This window comes from Salvelinus sp. IW2-2015, unplaced genomic scaffold, assembly GCF_002910315.2.
Source record: "Salvelinus sp. IW2-2015 unplaced genomic scaffold, ASM291031v2 Un_scaffold2681, whole genome shotgun sequence".
Classification (NCBI taxonomy): Eukaryota; Metazoa; Chordata; class Actinopteri; order Salmoniformes; family Salmonidae; genus Salvelinus; species Salvelinus sp. IW2-2015.
This window is the reverse complement of record NW_019943987.1, coordinates 1-26,390: the sequence shown is the minus strand read 5'-3', so window position 1 is coordinate 26,390 and position 26,390 is coordinate 1. Positions and strand designations below refer to the sequence as shown.

The following is a 26,390-nucleotide window of genomic DNA, read 5'->3' as shown; positions in this document are numbered from 1 at the left end:
ACAAAATTCAAAAGGCATCGCACATATCTGAGCAATCTTATTGCAGGTGCAATGGCAACCAATTGAACAAGATGAAGGAAAAGGAAAACCGCACACTGCTCACCACTGGCTCAGAGCTCTGACGAAGGCCGATACGTAAGCTAAAAAAAATATTAAATCGGTGATTACTATCAGAGGAGCAGTGTGCGGTTTCGTTTTTTCCTTCATTATATACAGGAAGTAGAAAATAACATGGATACCAGGGTATACGTACGAGCGATGTGCAGCGGAACGAGGGTAATACATGCTATATACGGAGGGGTACCAAGATACAGTCGCAGTAGGATAAACGAGTAGGGGTAAATTGACTAGACAACAGGATAGATAAATTACAGTAGCAGCATTATACTGTAGGTAGGGGTAAAGATGATAAGTGAGACAGTACACAAGCAGTATACTGTAGGTAGGGGTAAAGTGACTGAGAAACAGGATAGATAAATAAGACAGTAGCAGCAGTATACCTGTAGGTAAGGTAAGTGACTAGACAGCAGGATAGATTAATAGACAGTTAGCAGCAGTATTACTGTAGGTAGGGTTAAGTGACTAGACAACAGGATAGATAATAGGACATAGCAGCCAAGTATAGTTAGGTACGGGGATAAAGTGACTAGACAGCAGATAGAATAATAGACAGTAGGCAGCAGTTACTGTAGGTAGGGGAAAGGCTAAGACAACAGGATAGATAATTATACAGTAGCAGCAGTATACGTAGGTACGGAGGGTAAAGTGACCTAGACAGCAGGGGATTAGATATGACAGTAGCAGCAGTATACCTGGTAGTAAGGTAAGTGACTACGACAGCTGCGGATAGATAATAGACATAGCAGTCAGTATACTGTAGTAGGGGTAAACGTGCACTAGGACAACAGGATAGATAATAGACAAGTAGCAGCAGTAATACTGTAGTAGGGGTAAATGGACTAGACACAGGATAGATAAATAGACGTAGCAGCAGTATACTGTAGGTAGGGTAAAGTGATAACAACAGGATAGATAATATACAAGTAGCAGCAGTATACTGTAGTAGGGTAAAGTGACTAGACAAAAGTATAGATAATGACAAGTTAGCAGCAGTATAGATGAATGAGACAACATAGATGACAGAGCGGTTGCTGTAGGTAGGGTAAAAGTGACTAGACACAACAGGATGTAGATAAGACAGTAGCAGTCAGTATACTGTAGGTAGGGGTAAAGGGACTAAGACACAGGATATGATAAGACAGTGACAGCGTATACTGGAGGTAGGATGGAAAGTGACTAGACACAGGATAGATGAATAACAGTTAGCAGCAGTATACTGTAGGTAGGGGTAAAGTGACTAGACAACAGGAATAGATCATAGACAGTAGAGCAGTATACTGTAGGTAGGGGTAAAGTGACTAGCCAACAGGATAGATAATAGACAGTAGCAAGCAGTATACTGTAGGTAGGGGTAAAAGTGACTCAGACAAGCAGGTAGATAATATAGACAGTAGCAGCAGTATACTGTAGGTAGGGTAAAAGTGACTAGACAGACAGGTAGATAATTGACAGTAGCAGCAGTCATCATGTAGGCTAGGGGTAAGAGTTGACTAACAACAGGATAGATAATAGACAGTAGCAGCAGGCATTACTGTAAGGTAGGTAAAGTGAACTAGACACAGGATAGATAATAGACTAGTAAGCAGTATACTTGGTAGGTAGGGGGTAAAGTGACTAGACAACAGGATAAGATATATAGGACAGTGCAGCAAGTCATACTGTAGGTAGGGTAAAGTGACTGACACAGGATAGATAATGACAGTAGCTAGCAGATACTGGTAGGAGGGTAAGTGGCTAGACAACAGGATAATAATTAAGACAGTAGCAGCAGCTACTGTAGGTAGGTAAAGTGACTAGACAACAGGATAGATGAATAGGACGAGTAGCGAGCAGCATTACCTGTAGGTAGGGTAACAGTGACTAGACAACAGATAGATAATTAGACAGTAAGCAAAGCAAGTCTACTGTTAGGTAGAGGGTAAGTGACTAAGACAAAGGAAAAGATATCATAGACAATAGCAGATATACTGTAGGTAGGGTTTAAAGTGACTAGACAAGCGGATAGATAATAGACAGTAGCAGCAGTCATACTGTATGGTAGGGGTAAAGTGACTAACAACAGATAGTAATAACAGTAGCAGCAGATACGTAGTAAGGGTAAAGTGACTAGACAACAGGATAGATAATAGACAGTACGCAGCTAAGCTAGTCACGGTAGGTGTAAAGTGACTAGACAAAAGGATAGATAATGACATCTGTAGCAGCTATATGTAGGTGAAGTGACTAGACAACAGGATAGATAAAACTGCAGCTAAGTAGGAAGGTGGTAAGTGTAGACACAGGATAATAATAGACACGAGCAGCAGTATACTGTAGGTAGGGGTAAAGTGGACTAGACAACAACAGGATAGATAATAACAAGTAGCAGCAGTACTGTAGGTAGGGGTAAAGTGATGACAAAGGATGATCATAGACGTAGCAGCGTAATACTGTAGGTAGGGGGTAAAGATAGATAAGACACGAACGTTGGTAAGGATAGATAATAGACAGAGTCGCACAGTTATACTGTAGGGTAGGGTTAAAGGATAGACAAAGGGATTTTACAGTAGCAGCAGTATACTGTAGGAGGGGTAACGGATAGTAATTAGACAGTTAACAGCAGTATACTGTAGGTAGGGTAAGGATAGTAATAGACAGTGCAGCAGTATACTGTAGGTGGGGTAAAGGATAGATAATAGACAGTAGCAGCAGTATACTGTAGGTAGGGGTAAAGTGACTAGACAACAGGATAGATAATAGACAGTAGCAGCAGCGTATGTGGTGAGCGAGTGTGTGGCAAGTAGCCTAGTGGATAGAGCGTTGGACTACTAACTGAAAAGTTGCCAGATCGAATCCCTGAGCTGACATGGTAAACATTTGTCGTTCTGCCCCTCAACAAGGCAGTTAAGTAGTATAGAGTAGAGTAGAGCACAGTATAGTGGAGCATAGTAGAGTATAGCAGAGTGGTGTGAGTTATAGTGGAGCAACGCAGCGTACAGCGGAGTATAGCAGAGTATAGCGGACGGAGTATAGTATCGTTGTGTAGAGTATAACATCGTATAGTAGAGCGGTGTGGAGCACGGTGGAGTATAGTAGAGTAGTATGGAATATAGCAGAGTATAGCAGAGTGGGGTGGTATAGAGTTGAGTATAGTAGAGTTGAGTATAGTGGGGTATCGTATAGTGGTGCAGAGTATAGTAGTGCAGGGTGGAGTATAGTAGGGTAGTGTCGAGTATAGTAGAGTCGTGTAGAGTATAGCGGAGTACAGTTGTGCGGAGTGGAGTAGTGTAGAGTATAGTGATGTAGAGTAGTGTGGACCATAGTATAGTTGTGTAGAGTAGAGGTATAGAGTACAGCATAGTAGTGTAGAGTATGGCAGTATAGAGTATATTAGTGTAGAGTAGAGTACGGCGTTGTAGACTATATAGAGTGGAGTAGAGCAGTGTAGAGTAGACTATATAGAGTGGTGTAGAGTATAGTAGAGTAGACTATATAGAGTGGTATATAGTATAGTAGAGTGGAGTATAGTCGTGTAGGGTGGAGTATGGTAGTGTAGACTATAGTATAGTGGTGTAGAGTATAGTAGTGTGGTGTAGAGTATAGTAGTGTGGTGTAGAGTATAGTAGTGTGGAGTATACTAGTGTAGACTATAGTATAGTGGTGTAGAGTATAGTAGTGTAGACTATAGTATAGTAGTGTGGAGTATACTAGTGTAGACTATAGTATAGTGGTGTAGAGTATAGTAGTGTAGACTATAGTATAGTAGTGTGGAGTATGGCAGTGTAGGCTATAGTATAGTGGTGTAGAGTATAGTGGTGTGGAGTATGGTATTGTAGACCATAGTATAGTTGTGTGGAGCATAGTGGTGTAGAGCATAGTAGTATAGCGTAGAGTATGGTGGTGTAGACTGTAGTACAGTAGTGTGCAGTTGAGTAGAGTATAGCAGTGTAGAGTAGAGTATAGTAGTGTAGAATATAGCATAGTAGTGTACAGTGGAGTAGATTATATAAGTGTAGACTATAGTATGGAAGTGTATACTATAGTAGAGTAGAGTATGGTAGAGTAGAGTAGTGTAGTGTAGTGTAGTGTAGTGTAGTGTAGTGTAGTGTAATGTAGTGTAGTGTAGAGTAGAGTAGAGGCTGGGCTTACCATAGATAGTAAGCTAGGCTCCTCCAAGTACTGCTTCAGGCTAAGGCTTTTCTTCCCATTCACCTATGGAGGAAAATAAGGGTACACTGTAACTACACTTAATGTAAATGTACGCACGTAGACTTGTTCAATCCTTTGTGATCAAAAACAACTCTGCTAAATGTCATATATTATATTATTACATGGTTCTCTATTGATTTGGATCCCATTAGCCGACGCCAATGGAGACAGCTAGTCTTACTGGGGACCGAGACATACCGAAAAGACAATACAGACAAAAGACTTTACAATTGACATACATTTAAAACGTTAACATGTAGTGTGTGTGCGTGTGGTGTTGTGTGTATCAGTTACACATACATGTCAGTACATGCAGTGCTGTGAAAAAGTATTTGCCCACTTTCTGATTTTCGCTACTTTTGCAATTTTTTTATACTGGACAGACCTCTCCCATCACATACAACCATTGAATCTATATGTTTTGACCATGACAGTTTACAATCTAAGGTAACACCAAGTAATTTAGTCCCCTCAACTTGTTCAACAGCACACCATTCATTACCAGATTCAGCTGAGGTCTAGAACTTAGGGAATGATTTGTACCAATACAATGCTCTTAGTTTTCAGAGATGTTCAGGACCAGTTTATTGCTGGCCACCCATTCCAAAACATAACTACATTGTAAGTACACTACATGACTTTAACAATGGTATCTCGTCATAGAGCGGTATTGCAAAACATGTCTAGTGTAGCAGACACTTTCCTACAAAGTGGCCCACATGGGAATTGAACCCACAACCTTGAGCTTGTGGACCGTGAGGAGGTTATTTCTCACCTGAAGGTGTGTGCAGATCCTCCTGAGGACGTGTAGACACTGTCTCGAGACAGCAAGGACACAAACACATACTGCAAGACAGAACAAGACACTAAAAAAAACAACACAAACTCAACCTCTATAGTAGTCTAGAACTTAAGCTCTATTGTAGTCTAGAACTCAAGCTCTATTGTAGTCTAGAACTCAAGCTCTATAGTAGTCTAGAACTTAAGCTCTATGGTAGTCTGAACTTAAGCTCTATAGTAGTCTAGAACTTAAACTCTATAGTAGTCTAGAACTCAAGCTCTATAGTAGTCTAGAACTTAAACTCTACAGTAGTCTAGAACTCAAGCTCTATAGTAGTCTAGAACTTAAGCTCTATAGTAGTCCAGAACTCAAGCTCTATGTAGTCCAGAACTTAATTATATTGTAGTCTAGAACTTAAGCTCTATAGTAGTCTAGAACGTAAGTTCTATTGTAGTCTAGAACTTAAGTTATATTGTAGTCTAGAACTTATGCTCTAATAGTAGTTCTAGAACTTAAACTCTATAGTAGTCTAGAACTTAAGCTCTATAGTAGTCTAGAACTTAAGCTCTATGTAGTCTAGAACTCAAGGTCTATAGTAGTCTATGAACTTAAACTCTACTATCTTTGAATAGTCTATTAAAGAAGATATGAAGATGCACAGTTTACCAACAAAGTTTGATTTCTCACTTGGCAACGGACACCTTTATGACATGGACTGGACTAAGTAGTTTCAGCCAATCCAGCTGTGATAGATAAAAGACTATGTATATAGTAAGTGTTACCCATTCATTTACCCAAGTCTCCAATCAGCTCCTCCAATTCATCCAAGACAAAGAAAAGCCAGGTGGCAGCCAGGAGCTTTAGCTGTTGTCACTAAGGTCCATAAAAGCCCATAAAGGTGTTTGACCCAGAACAAGACCAGACTGTTGAGTTAACCCTATCAGTCCGGAACGCCAGGAAAGAACGGCTTTTAATTGATCTGACTTTCATTTATCTGCATGTCCAGCCCTTATATTTTAGCCTCACAATTAAGTGGTTTACCATTTTATTTTCTGGACAACCAGGGCTACAAGTAACAATTTGACATGAACAGTTGCATTCAGAGTTGTATTGACAAAGGTCAATACAAAAATAAGGTCCGCCAAAGCAAAAACCTGATCAAAATGAATTTATATGGATGCTGTAAGTACAGAAATGGTTTGCTCAGTGGGAAATTAATATCCAACTAGTCAGTGACAACTCTGTGGAGTTTGGAGATTGTGACCGCAACTATGTGAGCTTATTACAGTATTATAGACACTATGTCCTGGGATTTCATATGATCGTCTATGTAGAAGAACCCTTACGTCTTAATGACACTATGTCCTGGGATTTACTATGATCGTCTATGTAGAAGAACCCCTTACAGTATTATAGACACTATGTCCTGGGATTTCCTATGATCGTCTATGTAGAAGAACCCCTTAATGACTCTTGTGTAGCTTGTGAGTGTCATAGAGCAAAACACGTGTGTGCTCAAACCATTCAGACACTACAGACGTTTTTATAACAAGACCCGACCCCGGGCCCCTTCGGGATCCGCCCTTGTCTCACAGACACCGCTCTAGCTTAGCCCTGTACACGCCGATTTATGCTTGATCCGGGAATTCCGGCGGTCAGTGCCGTTTAAGATGGCAATATTTTTTTTTATGGGATGACAATCATTTTTTTAATGAGCTTGGCCTTATTTCTATTAAGGCACATTGGATGACTGTCATTCATATTCCATTCCACCAGTTTTCCTTGTAACATGGATATATTTAGGCTACTACATGATACTCAAAGTTCCCTTCACCCATCATGAGGTTGCTACAACTTAGCTTTGAATTAAAGTTTACAACGTAGGTGCACAAGTTGAAATATTTTTTTGTAATCAAGGTGAAAGACAGTGACACATTCAATACCGCCTTGCACACTCTTGCCTTCATCTCGTAAGGACTGATGCTGGGAGATGAGAAGCAAGTACAGGGAGTGAACATTTAATGGATAACAGACAAGAAACAAACAAGGGCAGCGTCTGKACAGGGGAAAACATAACGACATCAATGATGACACGGGGAACAAACTGAGGAGCAGACAGATATAGAGAGGCAATCAACAAAGTAATGGAGTCCTGGTGAGTCCAACATTGCGCATATGCGCGTAATGATGGTGACAGGTGTGCGTAATGATGGGCTGCCTGGTGCCCTTGAGCGCCAGAGAGGGGGAGCGGGTGCAGGCGTGACACATCAAGCTGATCTACGGTGTAATCATTAGTCCAACAGTTGCAAACGATAGTTTCTATTGGACAAATTCAGGTATGTTTATACCCGTTTCGTTCGTTTTCCAACAGAATCGGTGGGATGAATACACCCCTGATCACACACAAACACAGTTCACTTTCATAGCAGCCACATACAAACAGCACGATCACTTTGCTCATTGTAATTCCTTCTCGCATCTACACGCTCTCCTCCTCTCCCATCTTTTTCCTTCGCTTGTGGACTTCAGTGCACAACACATCAGCTGTCTGTGACTAGGCGAAAAAACCTTTCCAAGCCAAACCTTCATATCATGACCGCTAACCACTACACACAGCCTACATCGTTGTCACCATATTAGATCATACAACATAGCATCATACAACATAGCAAATATAACTAACACTTTAGTAAACCCACTACAATCATGCCATACAGTGTACAGTCAGAAAGCAGTTTAGCAGTTACACCGGCTGGCCCTGGTGGCAATAAATTCATAAATCCAAAAGCTTACCTTGACTTGGAAGAGTTCCAGTGTTGGATAGCCATAGCCAGCTAGCTAACATAGCATCCCTCTCTGTTTGAGCCGGTATTTGAGTAGGCTAGCTAGCTAAGTAAGTGAAAAAAATAGAACACAATATAATGTAGCTAGCTCTATGTTGTTCTCTCCCTCTCTCTTATACCGTTCATTAATTTTTGAAGAAATATATTTGTTAAAAAATGTTCAACTATTGTCTTTCTCTCTATTTGAGTCAACTACTCACCACATTTTATGCACTGCAGTGCTAGCTAGCCAGCTGTAGCTTATGCTTTCAGTACTAGATTAATTCGCTGATCCTTTGATTAGTTGGACAAGAGCTCTGATAGGTTGGAGGACGTCCTCCAGAAGTTGTCATAATTACTATGGAAGTCTATGGAAGGGACTGAGAACATGAGCTTCCTAGGTTTTGTATTGAAGTCAATGTACCCAGAGGAGGATGGAAACTAGTTGTCCTCCGGCTACACCATGGTGCTACCCTACAGAGTGCTGTTGAGGCTACTGTAGACCTTTATTGCAAAACAGTGTGTTTTAGTCAATTATTTGGTGACGTGAATATATTTAGTATAGTTTTATTAAAGAATTATAGCTTTTTTAATCTTTCACTATTTACATTTTTATGAAATTCACTGAGGAGGATGGTCCACCCCTTCCTCCTCTGAGGAGCCTCCACTGCTCCGTACAGAGGGTGTGATGCAATTGCGGAGTCTCCGGAGGCTGTCGGAGGCCAAATCGAGCTCCGAACGGCAAAGCTATGTGCCTCCCAAACTTTGGTTGACGGTAAATAGGGCGGTACATCCTGTATAAACACAAACTCACTTCCTTGACAACAAACATGGAGAACTTTGACGTCAGGCTATCAGAACAAGTTCACTAATAAAATACATCTTTATGATACCTCGTCTAGGGATTTCTAAGACACAAACATTTGTTTGAACTCCTGGAAAGAGATCAGGGAGGTAATGGGGATTGATGCAGTAAAGAGGTCAATGGAATGAAGACTGTGGGGAATAGAAGGACACTGGATTGGTACACATTCAACAAATCTGATCTAACAAAGTGGATATTTATCAAATCCGTTATGATTGATGTTTTGTAACAGGCCCACAATATGGTCACTAAAATCCGATTTGGATAAATTTGGCTGTTTTCGCTGCATAACATTTAGAAGTTTTTCCTTTTAAGGTTTAGAAGTGACTGTTAAATGCTAACTCCCGTTCGTATAAACTGGTAGCATAGCTAACTCCCGTTCGTATAAACTGGTAGCATAGCTAACTCCTGTTCATATAAGCTGGTAGCATAGCTAACTCCCGTTCGTATAAGCTGGTAGCATAGCTAACTCCCGTTCGTATAAGCTGGTAGCATAGCTAACTCCCGTTCNCATAGCTAACTCCCGTTCGTATAAGCTGGTAGCATAGCTAACTCCCGTTCGTATAAGCTGGTAGCATAGCTAACTCCCGTTTGTATAAGCTGGTAGCATAGCTAACTCCCGTTTGTATAAGCTGGTAGCATAGCTAACTCCCGTTCGTATAAGCTGGTAGCATAGCTAACTCCCGTTCGTATAAGCTGGTAGCATAGCTAGCATACAGACATCAGAGGTGGTAGTCAAAGTAGTTTTTAACTGTAATGCAGTTGATTGATGACGATTACATGAACATGTATTGGGGTTGACATCCATACAAGCATTTTCTCCTGAATCACTACGGAGGGGTGTGGTTCAGACCAATTTATTGAATGCGTATGACAGCTCCACAAAGTGCAAAAAGTATGAAAACTCTGACTTCTGCAGAGGCCGCATCGCCGTAAATGGTGTACGGGATTGGCCATAAAAACTGTCTGAAGCTCAAACACACAATGTTTAAAAGGCGTTAGAAGTCCAAATCACACCAGCGCCGTGGTGGGACTCAATGGGTTAACATTCCAACCTAAACACTAACAGCCTGATCCCTGTTCCTGTACAAGGAGACTACTCAAACACCTCTGAAAAACTGGAAGGTCAACGTGGATCTGACCTTTGACCTTTAACCTGATGCCGTATGTTCTCAACTCAAAGCAGTGTCTGTTGAGAACCAACTGTACAGTATGTCCGCTGTGTGACTGCGCTAGCAGACTTTCCTCTGACTGAACCAGTCAAAAAGACAGCGTGGATCCTCTACCTTTGGACCGCCGGGAGGATTGCTTCATTTGAAGTTGTGACTGACATTAACCCTCCTCCTGTGTTGCCACGTGTGCTGACTACGTTACATTCTGTTTGGTTCAGGTGTTCTCAAACACGCTATTTCATGTTGTTGTGGCTGTTAGCTTCATTAGGCTGACTACCTGACTATCTGGTTGTTAGCCTTGCTACCTGGTTGTTAGCCTGGCTTTCTGGTTGTTAGCCTGGCTACCTGGTTGTTAGCCTAGCTTCCTTGTTAGMMTGCCTACCTGGTTGTTAGCCTACAMTTCCTGATTGCTAGCCTGGCTAYCTGRTTGTTAGCCTACGCTTCCTGGTTGCTAGCCTGGCTACCTGGTTGTTAGCTGTCTGCTATCTGTATGCTAGCTGTTTGCTATCTGTATGCTAGCTGTATATAGTACTAACTGTCTGTGAGTGGTATAGCCCTATTGCATTGTACTGCTTTGTACTACACTGTTGTGTACTGTAGCGTACCTTCTGGCTGGTGTCCACGGTGATGGCCAACCCGTTGGGTACCAGGCCTGCCGTCCTGTGCTTCTTCACCAGCCGTACTGACACCACCGGAATGGACACCTGTAACGGAAAAGCAGCAACATGGTCACCAGCTGCAGCTCATAGCATTTAATCCCTTAGTGAGGCACAGTAACATTAGGAGTAAAGAACACCATTGACGACACAGTAACATTAGGAGTAAGACACATTGAGACACAGTAACATTAGGGAGTAAGACACATTGAGACACAGTAACATCAGGAGTAAGACACATTGAGACACAGTAACATTGGGAGTAACACATTGAGAACACAGTAACATTGGGAGTAAGACACATTGAGACACAGTAACATTAGGAGTAAGACACATTACGACACAGTAACATCAGGAGTAAGACACATTAAGACACAGTAACATTAGGAGTAAGACACATTGAGACACAGTAACATTGGGAGTAAGACACATTGAGACACAGTAACATTGGGAGTAAGACACATTGAGACACAGTAACATTAGGAGTAAGACACATTGAGACACAGTAACATTAGGAGTAAGACACATTGAGACTCAGTAACATTAGGAGTAAGAACATTGAGAACACAGTAACATCAGGAGTAAGACATATTGAGACACAGTAACATTGGGAGTAAGACACATTGAGACAGAGTAACATACATTAAGAAACAGTAACATTAGGAGTAAGACACATTGAGACACAGTAACATTAGGAGTAAGACACACTGAGACACAGTAACATTGGGAGTAAGACACATTGAGACACAGTAACATTGGGAGTAAGACACATTGAGGCACAGTAACATTAGGAGTAAGACACATTGAGAACACAGTAACATCAGGAGTAAGACACATTGAGACACAGTAACATTGGGAGTAAGACACATTGAGACACAGTAACATTGGGAGTAAGACACATTAAGACACAGTAACATTGTTAGTTACACACTGAGACACAGTAACGTTGTTAGTTACACACTGAGACACAGTAACATTAGGAGTAAGACACATTGAGACACAGTAACATTGTTAGTTACACATTAAGACACAGTAAACATTGTTAGTTACACACTGAGACACAGTAACATTGTTAGTTACACATTAAGACACAGTAACATTAGGGGTAAGACACATTGAGACACAGTAACATTAGGAGTAAGACACATTGCGACACAGTAACATTAGGAGTAAGACACATTGAGACACAGTAACATTGTTAGTTACACACTGAGACACAGTAACATTGTTAGTTACACATTAAGACACAGTAACATTGTTAGTTACACATTAAGACACAGTAACATTGTTAGTTACACATTGAGACACAGTAACATTAGGAGTAAGACACATTAAGACACAGTAACATTAGGAGTAAGACACATTGAGACACAGTAACATTAGGAGTAAGACACACTGAGACACAGTAACATGGGAGTAAGACACATTGAGACACAGTAACATTGGAAGTAAGACACATTGAGACACAGTAACATCAGGAGTAAGACACATTGAGACACAGTAACATTAGGAGTAAGACACATTGAGACACAGTAACATTGTTAGTAGTACACTGAGACCACAGTAACATTGTTAGTTACACATTAAGACACAGTAACATTGTTAGTTACACATTGAGACACAGTAACATTGTAGTTACACATTGAGACACAGTAACATTAGGAGTAAGACACATTGAGACACAGTAACATTGGGAGTAAGACACATTGAGACACAGTAACATTGGGAGTAGAACACATTGAGACACAGTAACATTAGGAGTAAGACACATTGAGACACAGTAACATTGTTAGTTACACACTGAGACACAGTAACATTGTTAGTTACACATTAAGACACAGTAACATTGTTAGTTACACACTGAGACACAGTAACATTGGAGTAAGACACATTAAGACACAGTAACATTGTTAGTTACACATTGAGACACAGTAACATTAGGAGTAAGACACATTGAGACACAGTAACATTGGGAGTAAGACACATTGAGACACAGTAACATTGTTAGTTACACATTGAGACACAGTAACATTAGGAGTAAGACACATTGAGACACAGTAACATTGGGAGTAAGACACATTGAGACACAGTAACATTAGGAGTAAGACACATTGAGACACAGTAACATTGGAGTAAGACACATTAGACACAGTAACATTGTTAGTTAACACTGAGACACAGTAAATTGTTAGTTACACATTAAGAACACAGTAACATTGTTAGTTACACATTAAGACACAGTACATTGTTAGTACACATTGGAGACACAGTAACATTAGGAGTAAGACACATTGCGACAGCAGTAACATTAGGAGTAAGACACATTGAGGCACAGTAACATTGGAGTAAGACACATTGAGACACAGTAACATTAGATAAGACACACTGAGACACAGTAACATTGGGAGTAAGACACATTGAGACACAGTAACATTGGGAGTAAGACACATTGAGGCACAGTAACATTGGAGTAAGACACATTGAGACACAGTAACATTAGGAGTAGACACACTGAGACACAGTAACATTGGGAGTAAGAACACATTGAGACACAGTAACATTGGGAGTAAGACACATTGAGGCACAGTAACATTGGGAGTAAGACACATTGAGACACAGTAACATTGGGAGTAAGACCACATTGAGGCACAGTAACATTAGGAGTAAGACACATTGAGACACAGTAACATTGTTAGTTACACACATTAAGCACACAGTAACATTAGGAGTAAGACACATTGAGACACAGTAACATTAGGAGTAAGACACATTGAGACACAGTAACATTGGAGAGTAAGACACATTGAGACACAGTAACTTGGGAGTAAGACATATTGAGGCACAGTAACATGTTAGTTACACACTGAGACACAGTAACATTGTTAGTTACACATTAAACACAGTAACATTGTTAGTACACACTGAGACACAGTAACATTGGGAGTAAGACACATTAAGACACAGTAACATTGTTGTTACACACTGAACACAGTAACATTGTTAGTTACAATTAAGACACGTAACATTGTTAGTTACACACTGAGACACAGTACACTTGTTAGTTACAACATTGAGACACAGTAACATTAGGAGTAAGACACATTGAGACACAGTAACATTAGGAGTAAGACACATTGAGACACAGTAACATTGTTAGTTACACATTAAGACACATGAACATTGTTAGTTACACACTGAGACACGTAAACTTGTGAGTTACACATTGAGACACAGTAACATTGTTAGTTACACATTGAGACACAGTAACATTAGGAGTAAGACACATTTGAGACACAGTAACATTGTTAGTTACACATTAAGACACAGTACATTGTTAGTTACACTACTGGACACAGTAACATTGTTAGTTACACATTGAGACACAGTAACATGTTAGTACACATTGAGACACAGTACATTGGGAGTAAGACACTTAAAGAACACAGTAACATCAGGAGTAAGACAATATTAGACACAGTAACATTGGAGTAAGACACATTGAGACACAGTAACATTGGGAGTAAGGACCATTGAGACACAGTAACATTGTTAGTTACACACTGAGAACAGTAACATTGTTAGTTACACATTAAGACACAGTAAATTGTAGTATACACATTAGACACAGTAACATTGTTAGTTCACATGAGACACAGTAACATTAGGAGTAAGACACATTGAGACACAGTAACATTGTTAGTTACACATTAAGACACAGTAACATTGTTAGTTACACATTGAGACACAGTAACATTGTAGTACACATTAAGACACAGTAACATTGTTAGTTACACACTGAGACACAGTAACGTTTTAGTTACCATGAGACCAGTAACATTGTTAGTTACACATTGAGACACAGTAACATTAGAGTAAGACACATTAAGACACAGTAACATTAGGAGTAAGACACATTGAGACACAGTAACATTGGGTAAGACACATTGAGACACAGTAACATTTGGCGTAAGACACATTGAGACACAGTAACATTGGAGTAAGACACATTGAGACACAGTAACACATTGTTAGTTACACATTGAGACACAGTAACATTGTAGACACATTGAGACACAGTAACATTAGGAGTAAGACACATTGAGACACAGTAACATTAGGAGTAAGACACATATGAGACACAGTAACATTGGGAGTAAGACACATTGAGACACAGTAACATTAGGAGTAAGACACATTGAGACACAGTAACATTGGGAGTAAGACACATTGAGACACAGTAACATTGGGAGTAAGACACATTGAGACACAGTAACATTAGGAGTAAGACACATTGAGACACAGTAACATTGGAGTAAGACAATTGAGACACAGTAATGGTAGACACATTGAGACACAGTAACATTGGGATAGACACATTGAGACACAGTAACATTGGAGTAAGACACATTGAGACACAGTAACATTGTTAGTACACACTGAGACACAGTAACATTGGAGTAAGACACATTGAGACACAGTAACATTGGAGTAAGACACATTGAGACACAGTAACATTGTTAGTTACACACTGAGACACAGTAACATTGTTAGTTACACACTGAGACACAGTAACATTGTTAGTTACACATTGAGACACAGTAACATTGGGAGTAAGACACATTAAGACACAGTAACATTATGAGTAAGACACATTGAGACACAGTAACATTGTTAGTTACACACTGAGACACAGTAACATTGTTAGTTACACACTGAGACACAGTAAACTTGTTAGTACACATTGAGACACAGTAACATTGTTAGTTACACACTGAGACACAGTAACATTGTTAGTTACACACTGAGCACAGTAACATTGTTAGTTACACATTGAGACACAGTAACATTAGGAGTAGACATATTGAGACACAGTAACATTGTTAGTTACACACTGAGACACAGTAACATTGAGTAGAACATTGAGAACACAGTAACATTGGGAGTAAGACACATTAAGACACACAGTAACATTATGAGTAAGACACATTGAGACACAGTACATTGGAGTAAGACACATTGAGACACAGTAACATTGGTAGACACATTGAGACACAGTAACATTGGTTAGTTCACATTGAGACACAGTAACATTAGGAGTAAGACACATTGAGACACAGTAACATTGGGAGTAAGACACATTAAGACACAGTAACATTGGAGTAAGACACATTGAGACACAGTAACATTGTTAGTTACACACTGAGACACAGTAACGTTGTTAGTTACACATTGGACACAGTAACATTGGGAGTAAGACACATTGAGACACAGTAACATTAGGAGTAAGACATATTGAACACAGAACATGTTGTTACTGAGACACATAAGTTGTTAGTTACACAACTGAGACACAGTAACATTGTTAGTTACACCATTGAGACACAGTAACATTAGGAGTAAACACATTGAGACACAGTAACATTAGGAGTAAGACACATGACACAGTAACATTGAGAGAACTAGACAAAAAATTGGGAGTAAGACACATGAGACACAGTAACATTGAGGTAAGAGACATTGAGACACAGTAAACAATTAGGAAGTAGAGACACATTGAGACACAGTAAAATTGGAGTAAGACACATTGAGACACAGTAACATTGTTAGTTACACATTAAGACACAGTAACATTGTTAGTTACACATTGAGACACAGTAACATTGTTAGTTACACATTGAGACACATAACATTGCTAGTTACACATTAGACACAGTAACATTGTTAGTTACACATTAAGACACAGTAATGTTGTTAGTTAACACAATGAGACACAGTAATGTGCTAGTTACACACTGAGACACAGTAACATTAACATTAGCCTGGCGTAGGCACAGGACACGTGAGCCATGTGACATTTCTGCTAAACACCAGAATCCTGAGACTTTGTTCCCATCTAAAGAAAGAGGAACGGCTACAATAACAAACAAGAGTGAAAAAAGTCAAGCTGGAGTGTCCACGCTGGAGTGTCACGCTGGAGTGTCAGATGGAGTGTCCGCTGGAAGTGTCAACGCTGGAGTGTCCAAGCTGGAAGTGTCACGCTGGAGTGGTCACGCTGGAGTGTCAAGCTGGAGTGTCAAACTGGAGTGTTCACGCTGGAGTGTCAAGCTGGAGTGTCACGCTGGAGTGTCAAGATGGAGTGTTCACGCTGGAGTGTCAAGCTGGAGTGTCAACGCTGGAGTGTCAAGCTGGAGTGTCAACGCTGGAGTGTCAAGCTGGAGTGTCACGCTGGAGTGTCAAGATGGAGTGTCAACGCTGGAGTGTCACGCTGGATGGTGTGGGGTGTCACAAGCTGAGTGTCACGCAAGCTGGAGTGTCAAGCTGGAGTGTCACTCTGGAGTGTCACGCTGGAGTGTCAAGCTGGAGTGTCACGCTGGAGTGTCAAGCTGGAGTGTCAAGCTGGAGTGTCAAGCTGGAGTGTCACGCTGGAGTGTCACGCTGGAGTGTCAAGCTGGAGTGTCAAGCTGAAGTGTCAAGCTGAAGCGTACACACACGGTGAGTGATAACTAGCTGGGGGTTCAGGGTGAGTTGACAATGCATGTGCTTTCTCTTCAGACACTTCAATTGACTGGCTGGTTATTGGTCAGGAAGACCATGAGAATAGAGTAACCTTACTCAAGTTAGATAGTTATCAATTCAATAGAATTATGTTATAGAAATAATATGTCATTGAAAAGCATAGGCCTAAACTTTGATCTGGATACGCATTTGAAATAAGTCAATTAGTTCCAAATATCCTTTCCTCTTGAACACCTTTTAACACTCGACTGTGTACGTGACCAACGATTGTATTATTCAGACCTTAACTTCACTTTGCTCCGACCTTTTATGTTGTATTCCCAGATGTCATGAAAGTAATGATTTGTAAATAAGGAAATTGGGTCTCAACTGAATTTCCCTAACTGTAAATGAAGTCAAAATCTCGTAAAACAGTTTGCTGTTCAATGAATAACCTGGCTACCGCGTCACTTTATTGTACTGTATTTGAATACCTGCATCAAACACACGGCATATCTCCTGTTGAACATTTCCCTTGTAAGACAAAATTCCCAGCTCAACTTGACATTAAAAAGGTTATACGGCTGTCCCCATTGGAGTACCCTTTTAGGTTCTAGATAGCACCTTTAATTCTAAGAGTGTACAATACAATAAAGAGAAAACCTACATGCAGTGAGATTCATGTGAATGTCTTTTGTGTTCAGGTTGTTAAGTGCCGAGGCTCCATCAGACATCTTTATTCTCTATTCAAAAGAGAGAAACCTTCAGCTATTGAACAGAGAGACACATCCATTTATCTTGAATGAGTCAATGGAAAACATGGGAGGTCAAGTCCATAAAGAAAACCTGTTATCAACTGAAATGATCGTACCGACAAGTGTTGTTACTCGATGATAAGTCTACTCCCATCTTTTCATTGTTMGAGGAAAGAAGCMATTTTGTGTCAAGGCTGAGGGCAGTTGCAATTCCCACTGGAACATCACCACTCACCTTGATGTCCTTCCCGAAGAGGTTGGCATAGAAACACAGCCAGTTGCGGGAGATGTAGAGGCGGCCCTGAAGTAGGATGTCTCGGAGGAGAGCGCAGGAATACACTGGGAATGGGAAAAAGACACCATAAGATATGGAATACCATAGAGATGCATTATAATACTGATCTATTTCATTCAACACACCAGAGGGAGGATGCACAGAGCTGGAGAATAGCCTCGGGAATACAAAACATGGCTGAGTGTCTTCACATGACAGACTGACCAGGTGAATCCAGGTGAAAGCTATCATCCCTTATTGAAGTCACCTGTTAAATCCATTTCAAATCAGTGTAGATTAATGGGGAGGAGATAAGTTAAAGAAGGATTGAGACAACTGAGACAACTGAGACAGGGAYTGTGTATGTGTGCCATTCAGAGGGTGAATGGGGTGAATGGGCAAGACAACATATTTAAGTGCCTTTGAACGGGATATGGTAGTAGGTGCCAGGCACACCGGTTTGAGTGTGTCAAGAACTGCAACGCTACTGGGGTTTTTCACGCTCAACAGTTTCCCTGTATATCAAGAATGGTCCACCACCCAAAGGACATCCAGCCAACTTGACACAACTGTGGGAAACATTGGAGTCGACATGTGCCAGCAGCACTGTGGAACACTTTCGACACCTTGTAGAGTTCATGACCTGACGAATTGAGTGTTCTGAGGACAACAGGGGTTGCAACAATATTAGGAAGGTGTTCCTAATGTTTTGTACACTGACTGTATACGAGTTGGCTTCAAACCTACACCCTGAAGGAAAGGGATATGAACACTGTTGATTGGTGATGATTTCCATTAATATAAAAAAACATAACTCAATTTATAATATCGGTATATCATTTTCATAATCCCTAAAATATTTTCTTCAGGGCATACACATACTAACAAATAGATCTTTAGACACCCAAAAAACAAATTATAAAATGACCAAAAAACAAATACACTCATTTCTATTCTACCACAGAGTATGAACCAACGTCACAAGACACGAGTTATGACTCATAACCAAAACAAAAAGAGCCTAAAATGGCAAAAAGATGATCTGTGTCGTAATGACTAATTTCCAGCTAAATGCAGCAGGCTGGTACAGGGTTGCCCAGACAGGTGGAGAGTGAGAGGGAGGGGTGGAGAGAGAGGGGGGAGGGGGTAGAGAGGGGGGTAACAAAAGAGAAAGAGAGAGAGAATTAAAGAGGGATTAAGGAAGATGGAGGGAGACTGCCAGATTGTGAAGCGTGATTCATCACTTCAGAGAACGCGTTTTCTTTGTTCCAGAGTCTAATAGTGATGAGCTTTACTCCACTCCAGTTGACACTTGGCATTGCGCATGGTGATCTTAGGCTTGTGTGCGGCTGCTCGGCCATGGAAACCCATTTCATGAAGCTCCCGACGAACAGTTCTTGTGCCGACGTTGCTTCCAGAGGCAGTTTGGAACTCGGCAGTGAGTGTTGCAACCGAGGACAGAGGATTTGTACGCGCTACGCGCTTCAGCACTCGGCGGTGCCGTTCTGTACGCTTGTGTGGTCTACCACTTCACGACTGAGCCGTTGTTGTTCCTTGACGTTTCCACTTCACAATAACAGCACTTACAGTTGACCGGGGGAGCTCTAGCAGGGCAGAAATTTGACGAACTGACTTGTTGGAAAGGTGGCATCCTATGACRATGGCATGTTGAAAGTCACTGAGCTCTTCAATACGGTCCCTTCTAATGCCAAGGTTTGTCTATGGAGATTGMATAGCTGTGTGCTCGATTTTATACACCTGTCAGCAACGGGTGTGGCTGAAATAGCCTAATATATACAGTATATAGTGCATTTCGAAATACCCTGGTATGCGGTATAAACGGTATTTCGCAGAAGCCTGTGTTGTGAAGCCTGAACACTGTGAAGCCTGAACCCTGTGAAGCCTGAACGCTGTGAAGCATGAACACTGTGAAGCCTGAACGCTGTGAAGCCTGAACGCTGTGAAGCCTGAACGCTGTGAAGCCTGAACGCTGTGAAGCCTGAACGGTGTGAAGCCTGAACACTGTGAAGCCTGAACACTGTGAAGCCTGAACGCTGTGAAGCCTGAACGCTGTGAAGCCAAGAACACTGTGAAGCCTCCTGCTCCCAACAGACTCCTGAAAGTGATTTGAAATGAAAAAGGGAATTGATTGAGTCAGGCTCAAATCACATAAATCCAAATTGACATGTGGCCTACCTTTATAAATGAGTTTTAGTGACTAGCAAGTTTGGCGTGGTTTTAATGTCCATATTACATAAAAGTAGGTGTTGCAATTAAAGATGAATATATCTCAATCATTGTATTGTAGCTATACAGGACCTAGCTTAGTGTACTGTACAATCAACCTCTACACACTGGAGTGGAGMAAACCCTCTATTCAAACTAAGTGCAGATTAACACCACTAATTCAAAATGTTTCTCCTTGGACTGTTTTCCTCACACATGTCCCGCACACATTCATCCCAAGCCAGACGGTCCACCAATTAGTATGAAGCATTCTAAGTTCAGTAGTGTGCTAGTATAGATATTGGATCATAGACAGTACACTGTTAAAATGAAGTGCTTTGTAACACCCAAAAACAAATGGCAACTGAGCTGCCACCAACTCGAAGGAGACGAAAACCTTAACTTATTATTGAAACACATCCTCCTGAGATGTTTGGAAATATGTAACACCACTTAATCGGGTGGACTGGGAACATTAGCAAAAAAGGTTGAAAACACAATTATTATTATTTTTTTTAGTCCTGTCTAGTGCAGAATTATATACCTTCTCTTTTGGTGCTGTTTCCTCTCTCTAAAGCTTCTAAACATCATTATGATGATGCTTTTGAATCCTGTCTAATGCAGAATTAAATCCCTTTGTCTGGTGTCTTAATGTTTAACATTGTTATGTATTTGATAATTTGCCATTCTATACCGTTTTGGCAGGCATTGTCAAGCACAGTGTTCAAAGTACCAGCAGTAACTGGATGTTGACCTGCAAGAAATGAGGACTTTGCACTTTCCACTGACAATCATACATGTGGGAATAGGTGCTGTGCTCATTGAACGTCATTTTTTCCCCTGACGGTTTTGATCGGTGTTTATCACGATCCATTACACCTCATGGCACGACACGCTGCCTAATACTAATATAGAAATATACTTTTCTTTCTTCAAACATGTATACAATATTGTGTGAAAGAATCATGAAGTCTAAACATTTTTTAATTACCCACAATCCTCTAAAAACAGAGTCACGTGGCAAGCTAGGAAATCCAAGGAGATTAAAACCAAAGAACTCCAATGAGTTCAATCCCTCTATTGTCTCTCTTTTGTTAACCTTAATGAAAGATACAGGTACTTACATTTTGAGCAACATATTAAGATGTACATTATTTTGGTWAAATTAAATTAACAAATCCCTGAAAATGACATGCATAATTTTTTTCTAATATATTTTGAAATAAGTATGACATGACAGAGGTGATACAGATAGGTGGGAGAAACAGATTGAAGGGTTGGAGCTGGGAATTGAACCCCCGGTCGTCAGCGATGTGGAGAGGGGTGACCTTTCTAAACCGGGTGTGTTACCGCTAGCCCACGGGCAGCCAGGTCACCTGTGATACAAGTCAGTATTCAACGTCCTTCCATGTCTGAGGATGTCGGGAGATGATGTGGAAACCGGCTACTAGGGGAAACAGTGAGCGCTGTTACCTTCAAGTAGGCTTTTGTTTTGTGTACGGGGATGGTGGAAAGGCAAAAGCATCTGCCTCTTGTTCCAAAGGTTGCATGTTCAAAGTCAACGATACAAAGTCGTTTTTTACATTTTTGTTTAAAGCCTATCCCAAACCTTAACCCTTACCTTAACTATTCTGAGTTAATGCCTAACCTTAAGAATTCGGAATTAATGCCAAACCTTAAGAATTCAGAATGAATGCCTAAATTTAACCTTGAACGATACAGACATGTACAGTAACAAGACATTTCGAAATTTGATGTTTGGAACATCTTCAAAATTTGACGTTTGAGAAACACGGATGAACGTCTAATTCTGACATGAGACTGTGAGAGCTTGTTGCATCATAGACGTACAGTAGTATTGGATATTGGAGGAATAGATAGTCTCCTTGACCTACCTTTCATAAGGATCTCCTCCTTGGGGACGCTCTGGAACAGCTTGTGGTACTGGAGTTGTACTTGCTGACGGTCTGTTAGGGGAGATAGGGGTAAGACGGGGGTAAGATGGAGGAGACAGGAATAAGATGGAGGAGACAGGGGTGAGACAGGGGGAGACAGGGGGGAGACAAGAATAAGATGGAGGAGAAAGGGGTGAGACAGGGGTGAGACAGGGGGGAGACAAGAATAAGATGGAGGAGACAGGGGTGAGACAGGGGGAGACAAGAATAAGATGGAGGAGAAAGGGTGAGACAGGGTAAGATGGAGGAGACAGTGGTAAGATGGAGGACAAAGGGGGAGACAGGGGTATGATGGAGGAGAAAGGGTGAGACAGGGTGGAGACAGGGTAAGATGGGGGAGACAGGGGTGAGATGGGGGGTGAGACGGGGGTGAGGTTCTTTTCAGAAAATGTCCACTCACTGTTTTACTTCTCCCAAACAGAATCCTGTCACACTGTGTTATGTTCTAACTCAGACACACTTCCTGTGTCACACTGTGTTGTGTTCTAACTCAGACACACTTCCTGTGTCACACTGTGTTATGTTCTAACTCAGACACACTTCCTGTGTCACACTGTGTTGTGTTCTAACTCAGACACACTTCCTGTGTCACACTGTGTTTATGTTCTAACTCAGACACACTTCCTGTGTCACACTGTGTTATGTTCTAACTCAGACACACTTCCTGTGTCACACTGTGTTTGTTCTAACTCAGACACACTTCCTGTGTCACACTGTGTTGTGTTCTAACTCAGACACACTTCCTGTGTCACACTGTGTTGTGTTCTAACTCAGACACACTTCCTGTGTCACACTGTGTTGTGTTCTAACTCAGACACACTTCCTGTGTCACACTGTTGTGTTCTATCTCAGACACACTTCCTGTGTCACACTTGTGTTGTGTTCTAACTCAGACACACTTCCTGTGTCACACTGTGTTGTGTTCTATCTCAGACACACTTCCTGTGTCACACTGTGTTGTGACCTGATCTCTTCCTAACATGTTCTACTTCAGACATTTTGGTTCGGATCTAGGTTGGGTCTTTAGATTTCGATCAAGTGAACAACTAAAGAATAATTTTTCACTTCTCTCATTGATTCCTCAAACACCAAACTCTGGTCTGCTTGGTCTGTTTCGCAAGCGTTTCAGGAAGTCTTGTGATGTTGCGTCTCTGGGTTAAGAGCTAAGTGACACAGGATGCGCTTCCTGACAGCCGGAAAAAAAGGCGCCGCCAGCGGGTTGGGTACCGCTGGTGAAATCTTCTTATCTTGATCCGGTACAGCCTCAGAGGAAGGGCAACTCCGAGGAGACTGGTCCTCCCAGGGTTTCTCCATTGGGCCCGACTAATAGGGAGTAAGAAACTCTGTGGCTAGGCACTCAGCCTTGGTTATAATGGAGGCTAGACAGAGACAGTAACTCCTTTGCTGGAAACGTCTGTGGGTGATTTCCATGTGATAAATAGCCCTATGTGTGTGTGTGTGGGTGTGTGTGCATGTGTGTGCGTGCGTGTGTGTGTGTGGTTGTGTGGTATAAGACTGTGAGAAGGCTATTTAAATAATAAGTCATATGGTGTGTGTGTGTGTGTGTGTACGTACAGTACAAGTCAAAAGTTTGACGGGTACTGTACTCATTCAAGGGTTTTTCTTTATTTTTACTTTATTTCTACATTGTAGAATAATAGCAAAGACATAAAAACTATGAAATAACACATATGGAATCATGTACTAACCAAAAAAAGTGTTAAACAAATCGAAATATATTTTATATTTGAGATTCTTCAAAGTCGCCACCCTTTGCTTTGATGACAGCTTTGCACACTCTTGGTATTCTCTCAACCAGATTCATGAGGTATTCACCTGGAATGCATTTCAATTAACAGGTGCGCCTTGTTAAAAGTACATTTGTGGAATTTCTTTCCTTCTTAATGTGTTTGAGCCAATCAGTTGTGTTGTGAAAAGGTAGGGGTGGTATACAGAAGATAGCCCTATTTGGTAAAAGACCAAGTCCATACAATGGCAAGAACAGCTCAAATGAGCAAAGAGACACAACAGTCCATCATTACTTTAAGACATGAAGGTCAGTCAATACGGTCGCAAGTGCAGTCGCAAAAAGCATCAAGCGCTATGATGAAACTGGCTCTCATGAGGACCACCACAGGAAAGGAAGACCCAGAGTTACCTCTGCTGCAGAGGACATGTTCATTAGAGTTACCAGCCTCAGAAATCTGTAATTAACTGCACCTGAGATTGCACCTCACAGCGTTCAAGTAACAGACACATCTCAACATCAACTGTTCAGAGGAGACTGCGTGAATCAGGCCTTCATGGTCGAATTGCTACAAAGAAACCACTACTAATAATAAAAAGAGACTTGCTTGGGCCAAGAAACAAGAGCAAGACTCGTGGAAATATGTCCTTTGGTCTGATGAGTCCAAATTTGATATTTTTGGTTCCAACCGCCTTGTCTTTGTGAGACGCAGAGTAGGTGAACAGATGATCTCTTGCATGTTGTCACGCCCTGACCTTAGAGAGCCTTTTTATTCTCTATTTTGGTTAGGTCAGGTTGTGACTAGGGTGGGTACTCTAGTTTTTGTATTTCTATGTTGGCCTGGTATGGTTCCCAATCAGAGGCAGCTGTCTATCGTTGTCTCTGATTGGGGATCATATTTAGGCAGCCGTTTCCCCACTGTGGTTGTGGGATCTTGTTTATGTATTGTTGCTTGTGAGCACTGCATAGCTTCACGTTCGTTTTGCTCTTTATTGTTTTCTGTGCGTTTCACTCGAATAAAGATGATGAAACCATTCCACGCTGCACCTTGGTCCGATTCACACAACAACAATCGTGACACGTGTGTGGTTCCCACCATGAAACATGGAGGAGGTGTGATGGTGTGGGGGTGCTTTGCTGGTGACACTGTCTTTGATTTCTTTAGAATTCAATGCACATTTCACCAGCAAGGCTACCACAGCATTCTGCAGCGATACGCCATCCCATCTGGTTTGCGCTTAGTGGGACTATAATTAGATTTTCAACAGGACAATGACCCAAAACACACCTCCAGGCTGTGTAAGGGCTATTTGACCAAGAAGGAGAGTGCTGCATCAGATGACCTGGCCTCCACAATCACCCAACCTCAACCCAATTGAGATGGTTTGGGATGAATTGGACCACAGAGTGAAAGAAAAGCAGCCAACAAGTGCTCAGAAAATGTGGGAACTCCTTCAAAACTGTTGGAAAAGCATTCCAGGTGAAGCTGGTTGAGAGAATGTCATTAAGACAAAGGCTGGCTACTTTGAAGAATCTCAAATATAAAATATATTTTGATTTGCTTAAAAACCTGAACCTGTTATGGCTGCAGGGGGCGTATTGGAAAACTGGAAAAATAGTGCCAATTTTCAAACGGCCTCTTAATCATCATTTTGCTCTTACAAATATGCATAATTAATATTAATATTGTGATAGAAAACAATCTTAGTTTCTAAAACGCGTTCTAATTTTTCTTGAGTGTACAGAGTCATTTGCCAAGCACTTTCCCTGACAACAAGAAGTAAGAATGTCATAATCTATGCTCGCTTCAACGTTATTGGCCTATACATGGTCATTATACCGTAAGACTTAGTACACTCCGTACGCTTGCTCTGGGGTGTCAGAGGGTATGAGAGAAAGAAATTAGGTATATTTTGTCAGAGGTTTGAATAAGAGCTATTCTTTGACGTGACCGACCACCTTCCGGAAGTCTGAAGCGCGCGACTTGGGGAGTGAATATTGCGCGTTCTGTTTTGCTGTCTGTTTGGACGGGACAATCTCCGGCTGGGTTTTTGAATTTGAATAAATGCATAGCACATATTCATCGTAAATTATGTTTTTTCAATATAAGCTTTAATCAGATTATTTGAATTTTTTTCGGGAGTTTTTTGCCGTTGTTCCGTTCTCTAGAACTTTTTTTACGTTGGAACAAATCCAGTGCCAGTCGACCCAGTGCCAATGCTAAGTGAGAAGGGAAAGTTTGCCATCCTGACTCCAAAACAACGACTCTCAAATTCTGGACAAAGGACACGCCTGATCACAATTTCTGATGAAGAGATGCAGCCAAGTAAGCAC

The 26,390-nt window shown here is 41.2% G+C and overlaps 1 protein-coding gene across 1 annotated transcript in view; it reads right to left on the bottom strand.

The window, feature by feature from the left end:
* The window catches only part of LOC112074552 (GRAM domain-containing protein 2A-like), a gene marked incomplete at its 5' end in the record, with an annotated part of 25,169 nt that extends 2,848 nt beyond the window's left edge, over nucleotides 1–22,321 (bottom strand). Inside the window, 7 exon segments of the mRNA XM_024141710.2 lie at nucleotides 4,249–4,311; nucleotides 5,084–5,115; nucleotides 5,118–5,154; nucleotides 10,554–10,652; nucleotides 18,090–18,193; nucleotides 22,250–22,303; nucleotides 22,306–22,321. Coding sequence (XP_023997478.2) covers nucleotides 4,249–4,311; nucleotides 5,084–5,115; nucleotides 5,118–5,154; nucleotides 10,554–10,652; nucleotides 18,090–18,193; nucleotides 22,250–22,303; nucleotides 22,306–22,321 — 405 coding nt within the window.
* Nucleotides 22,322–26,390: the final 4,069 nt, after the last annotated feature.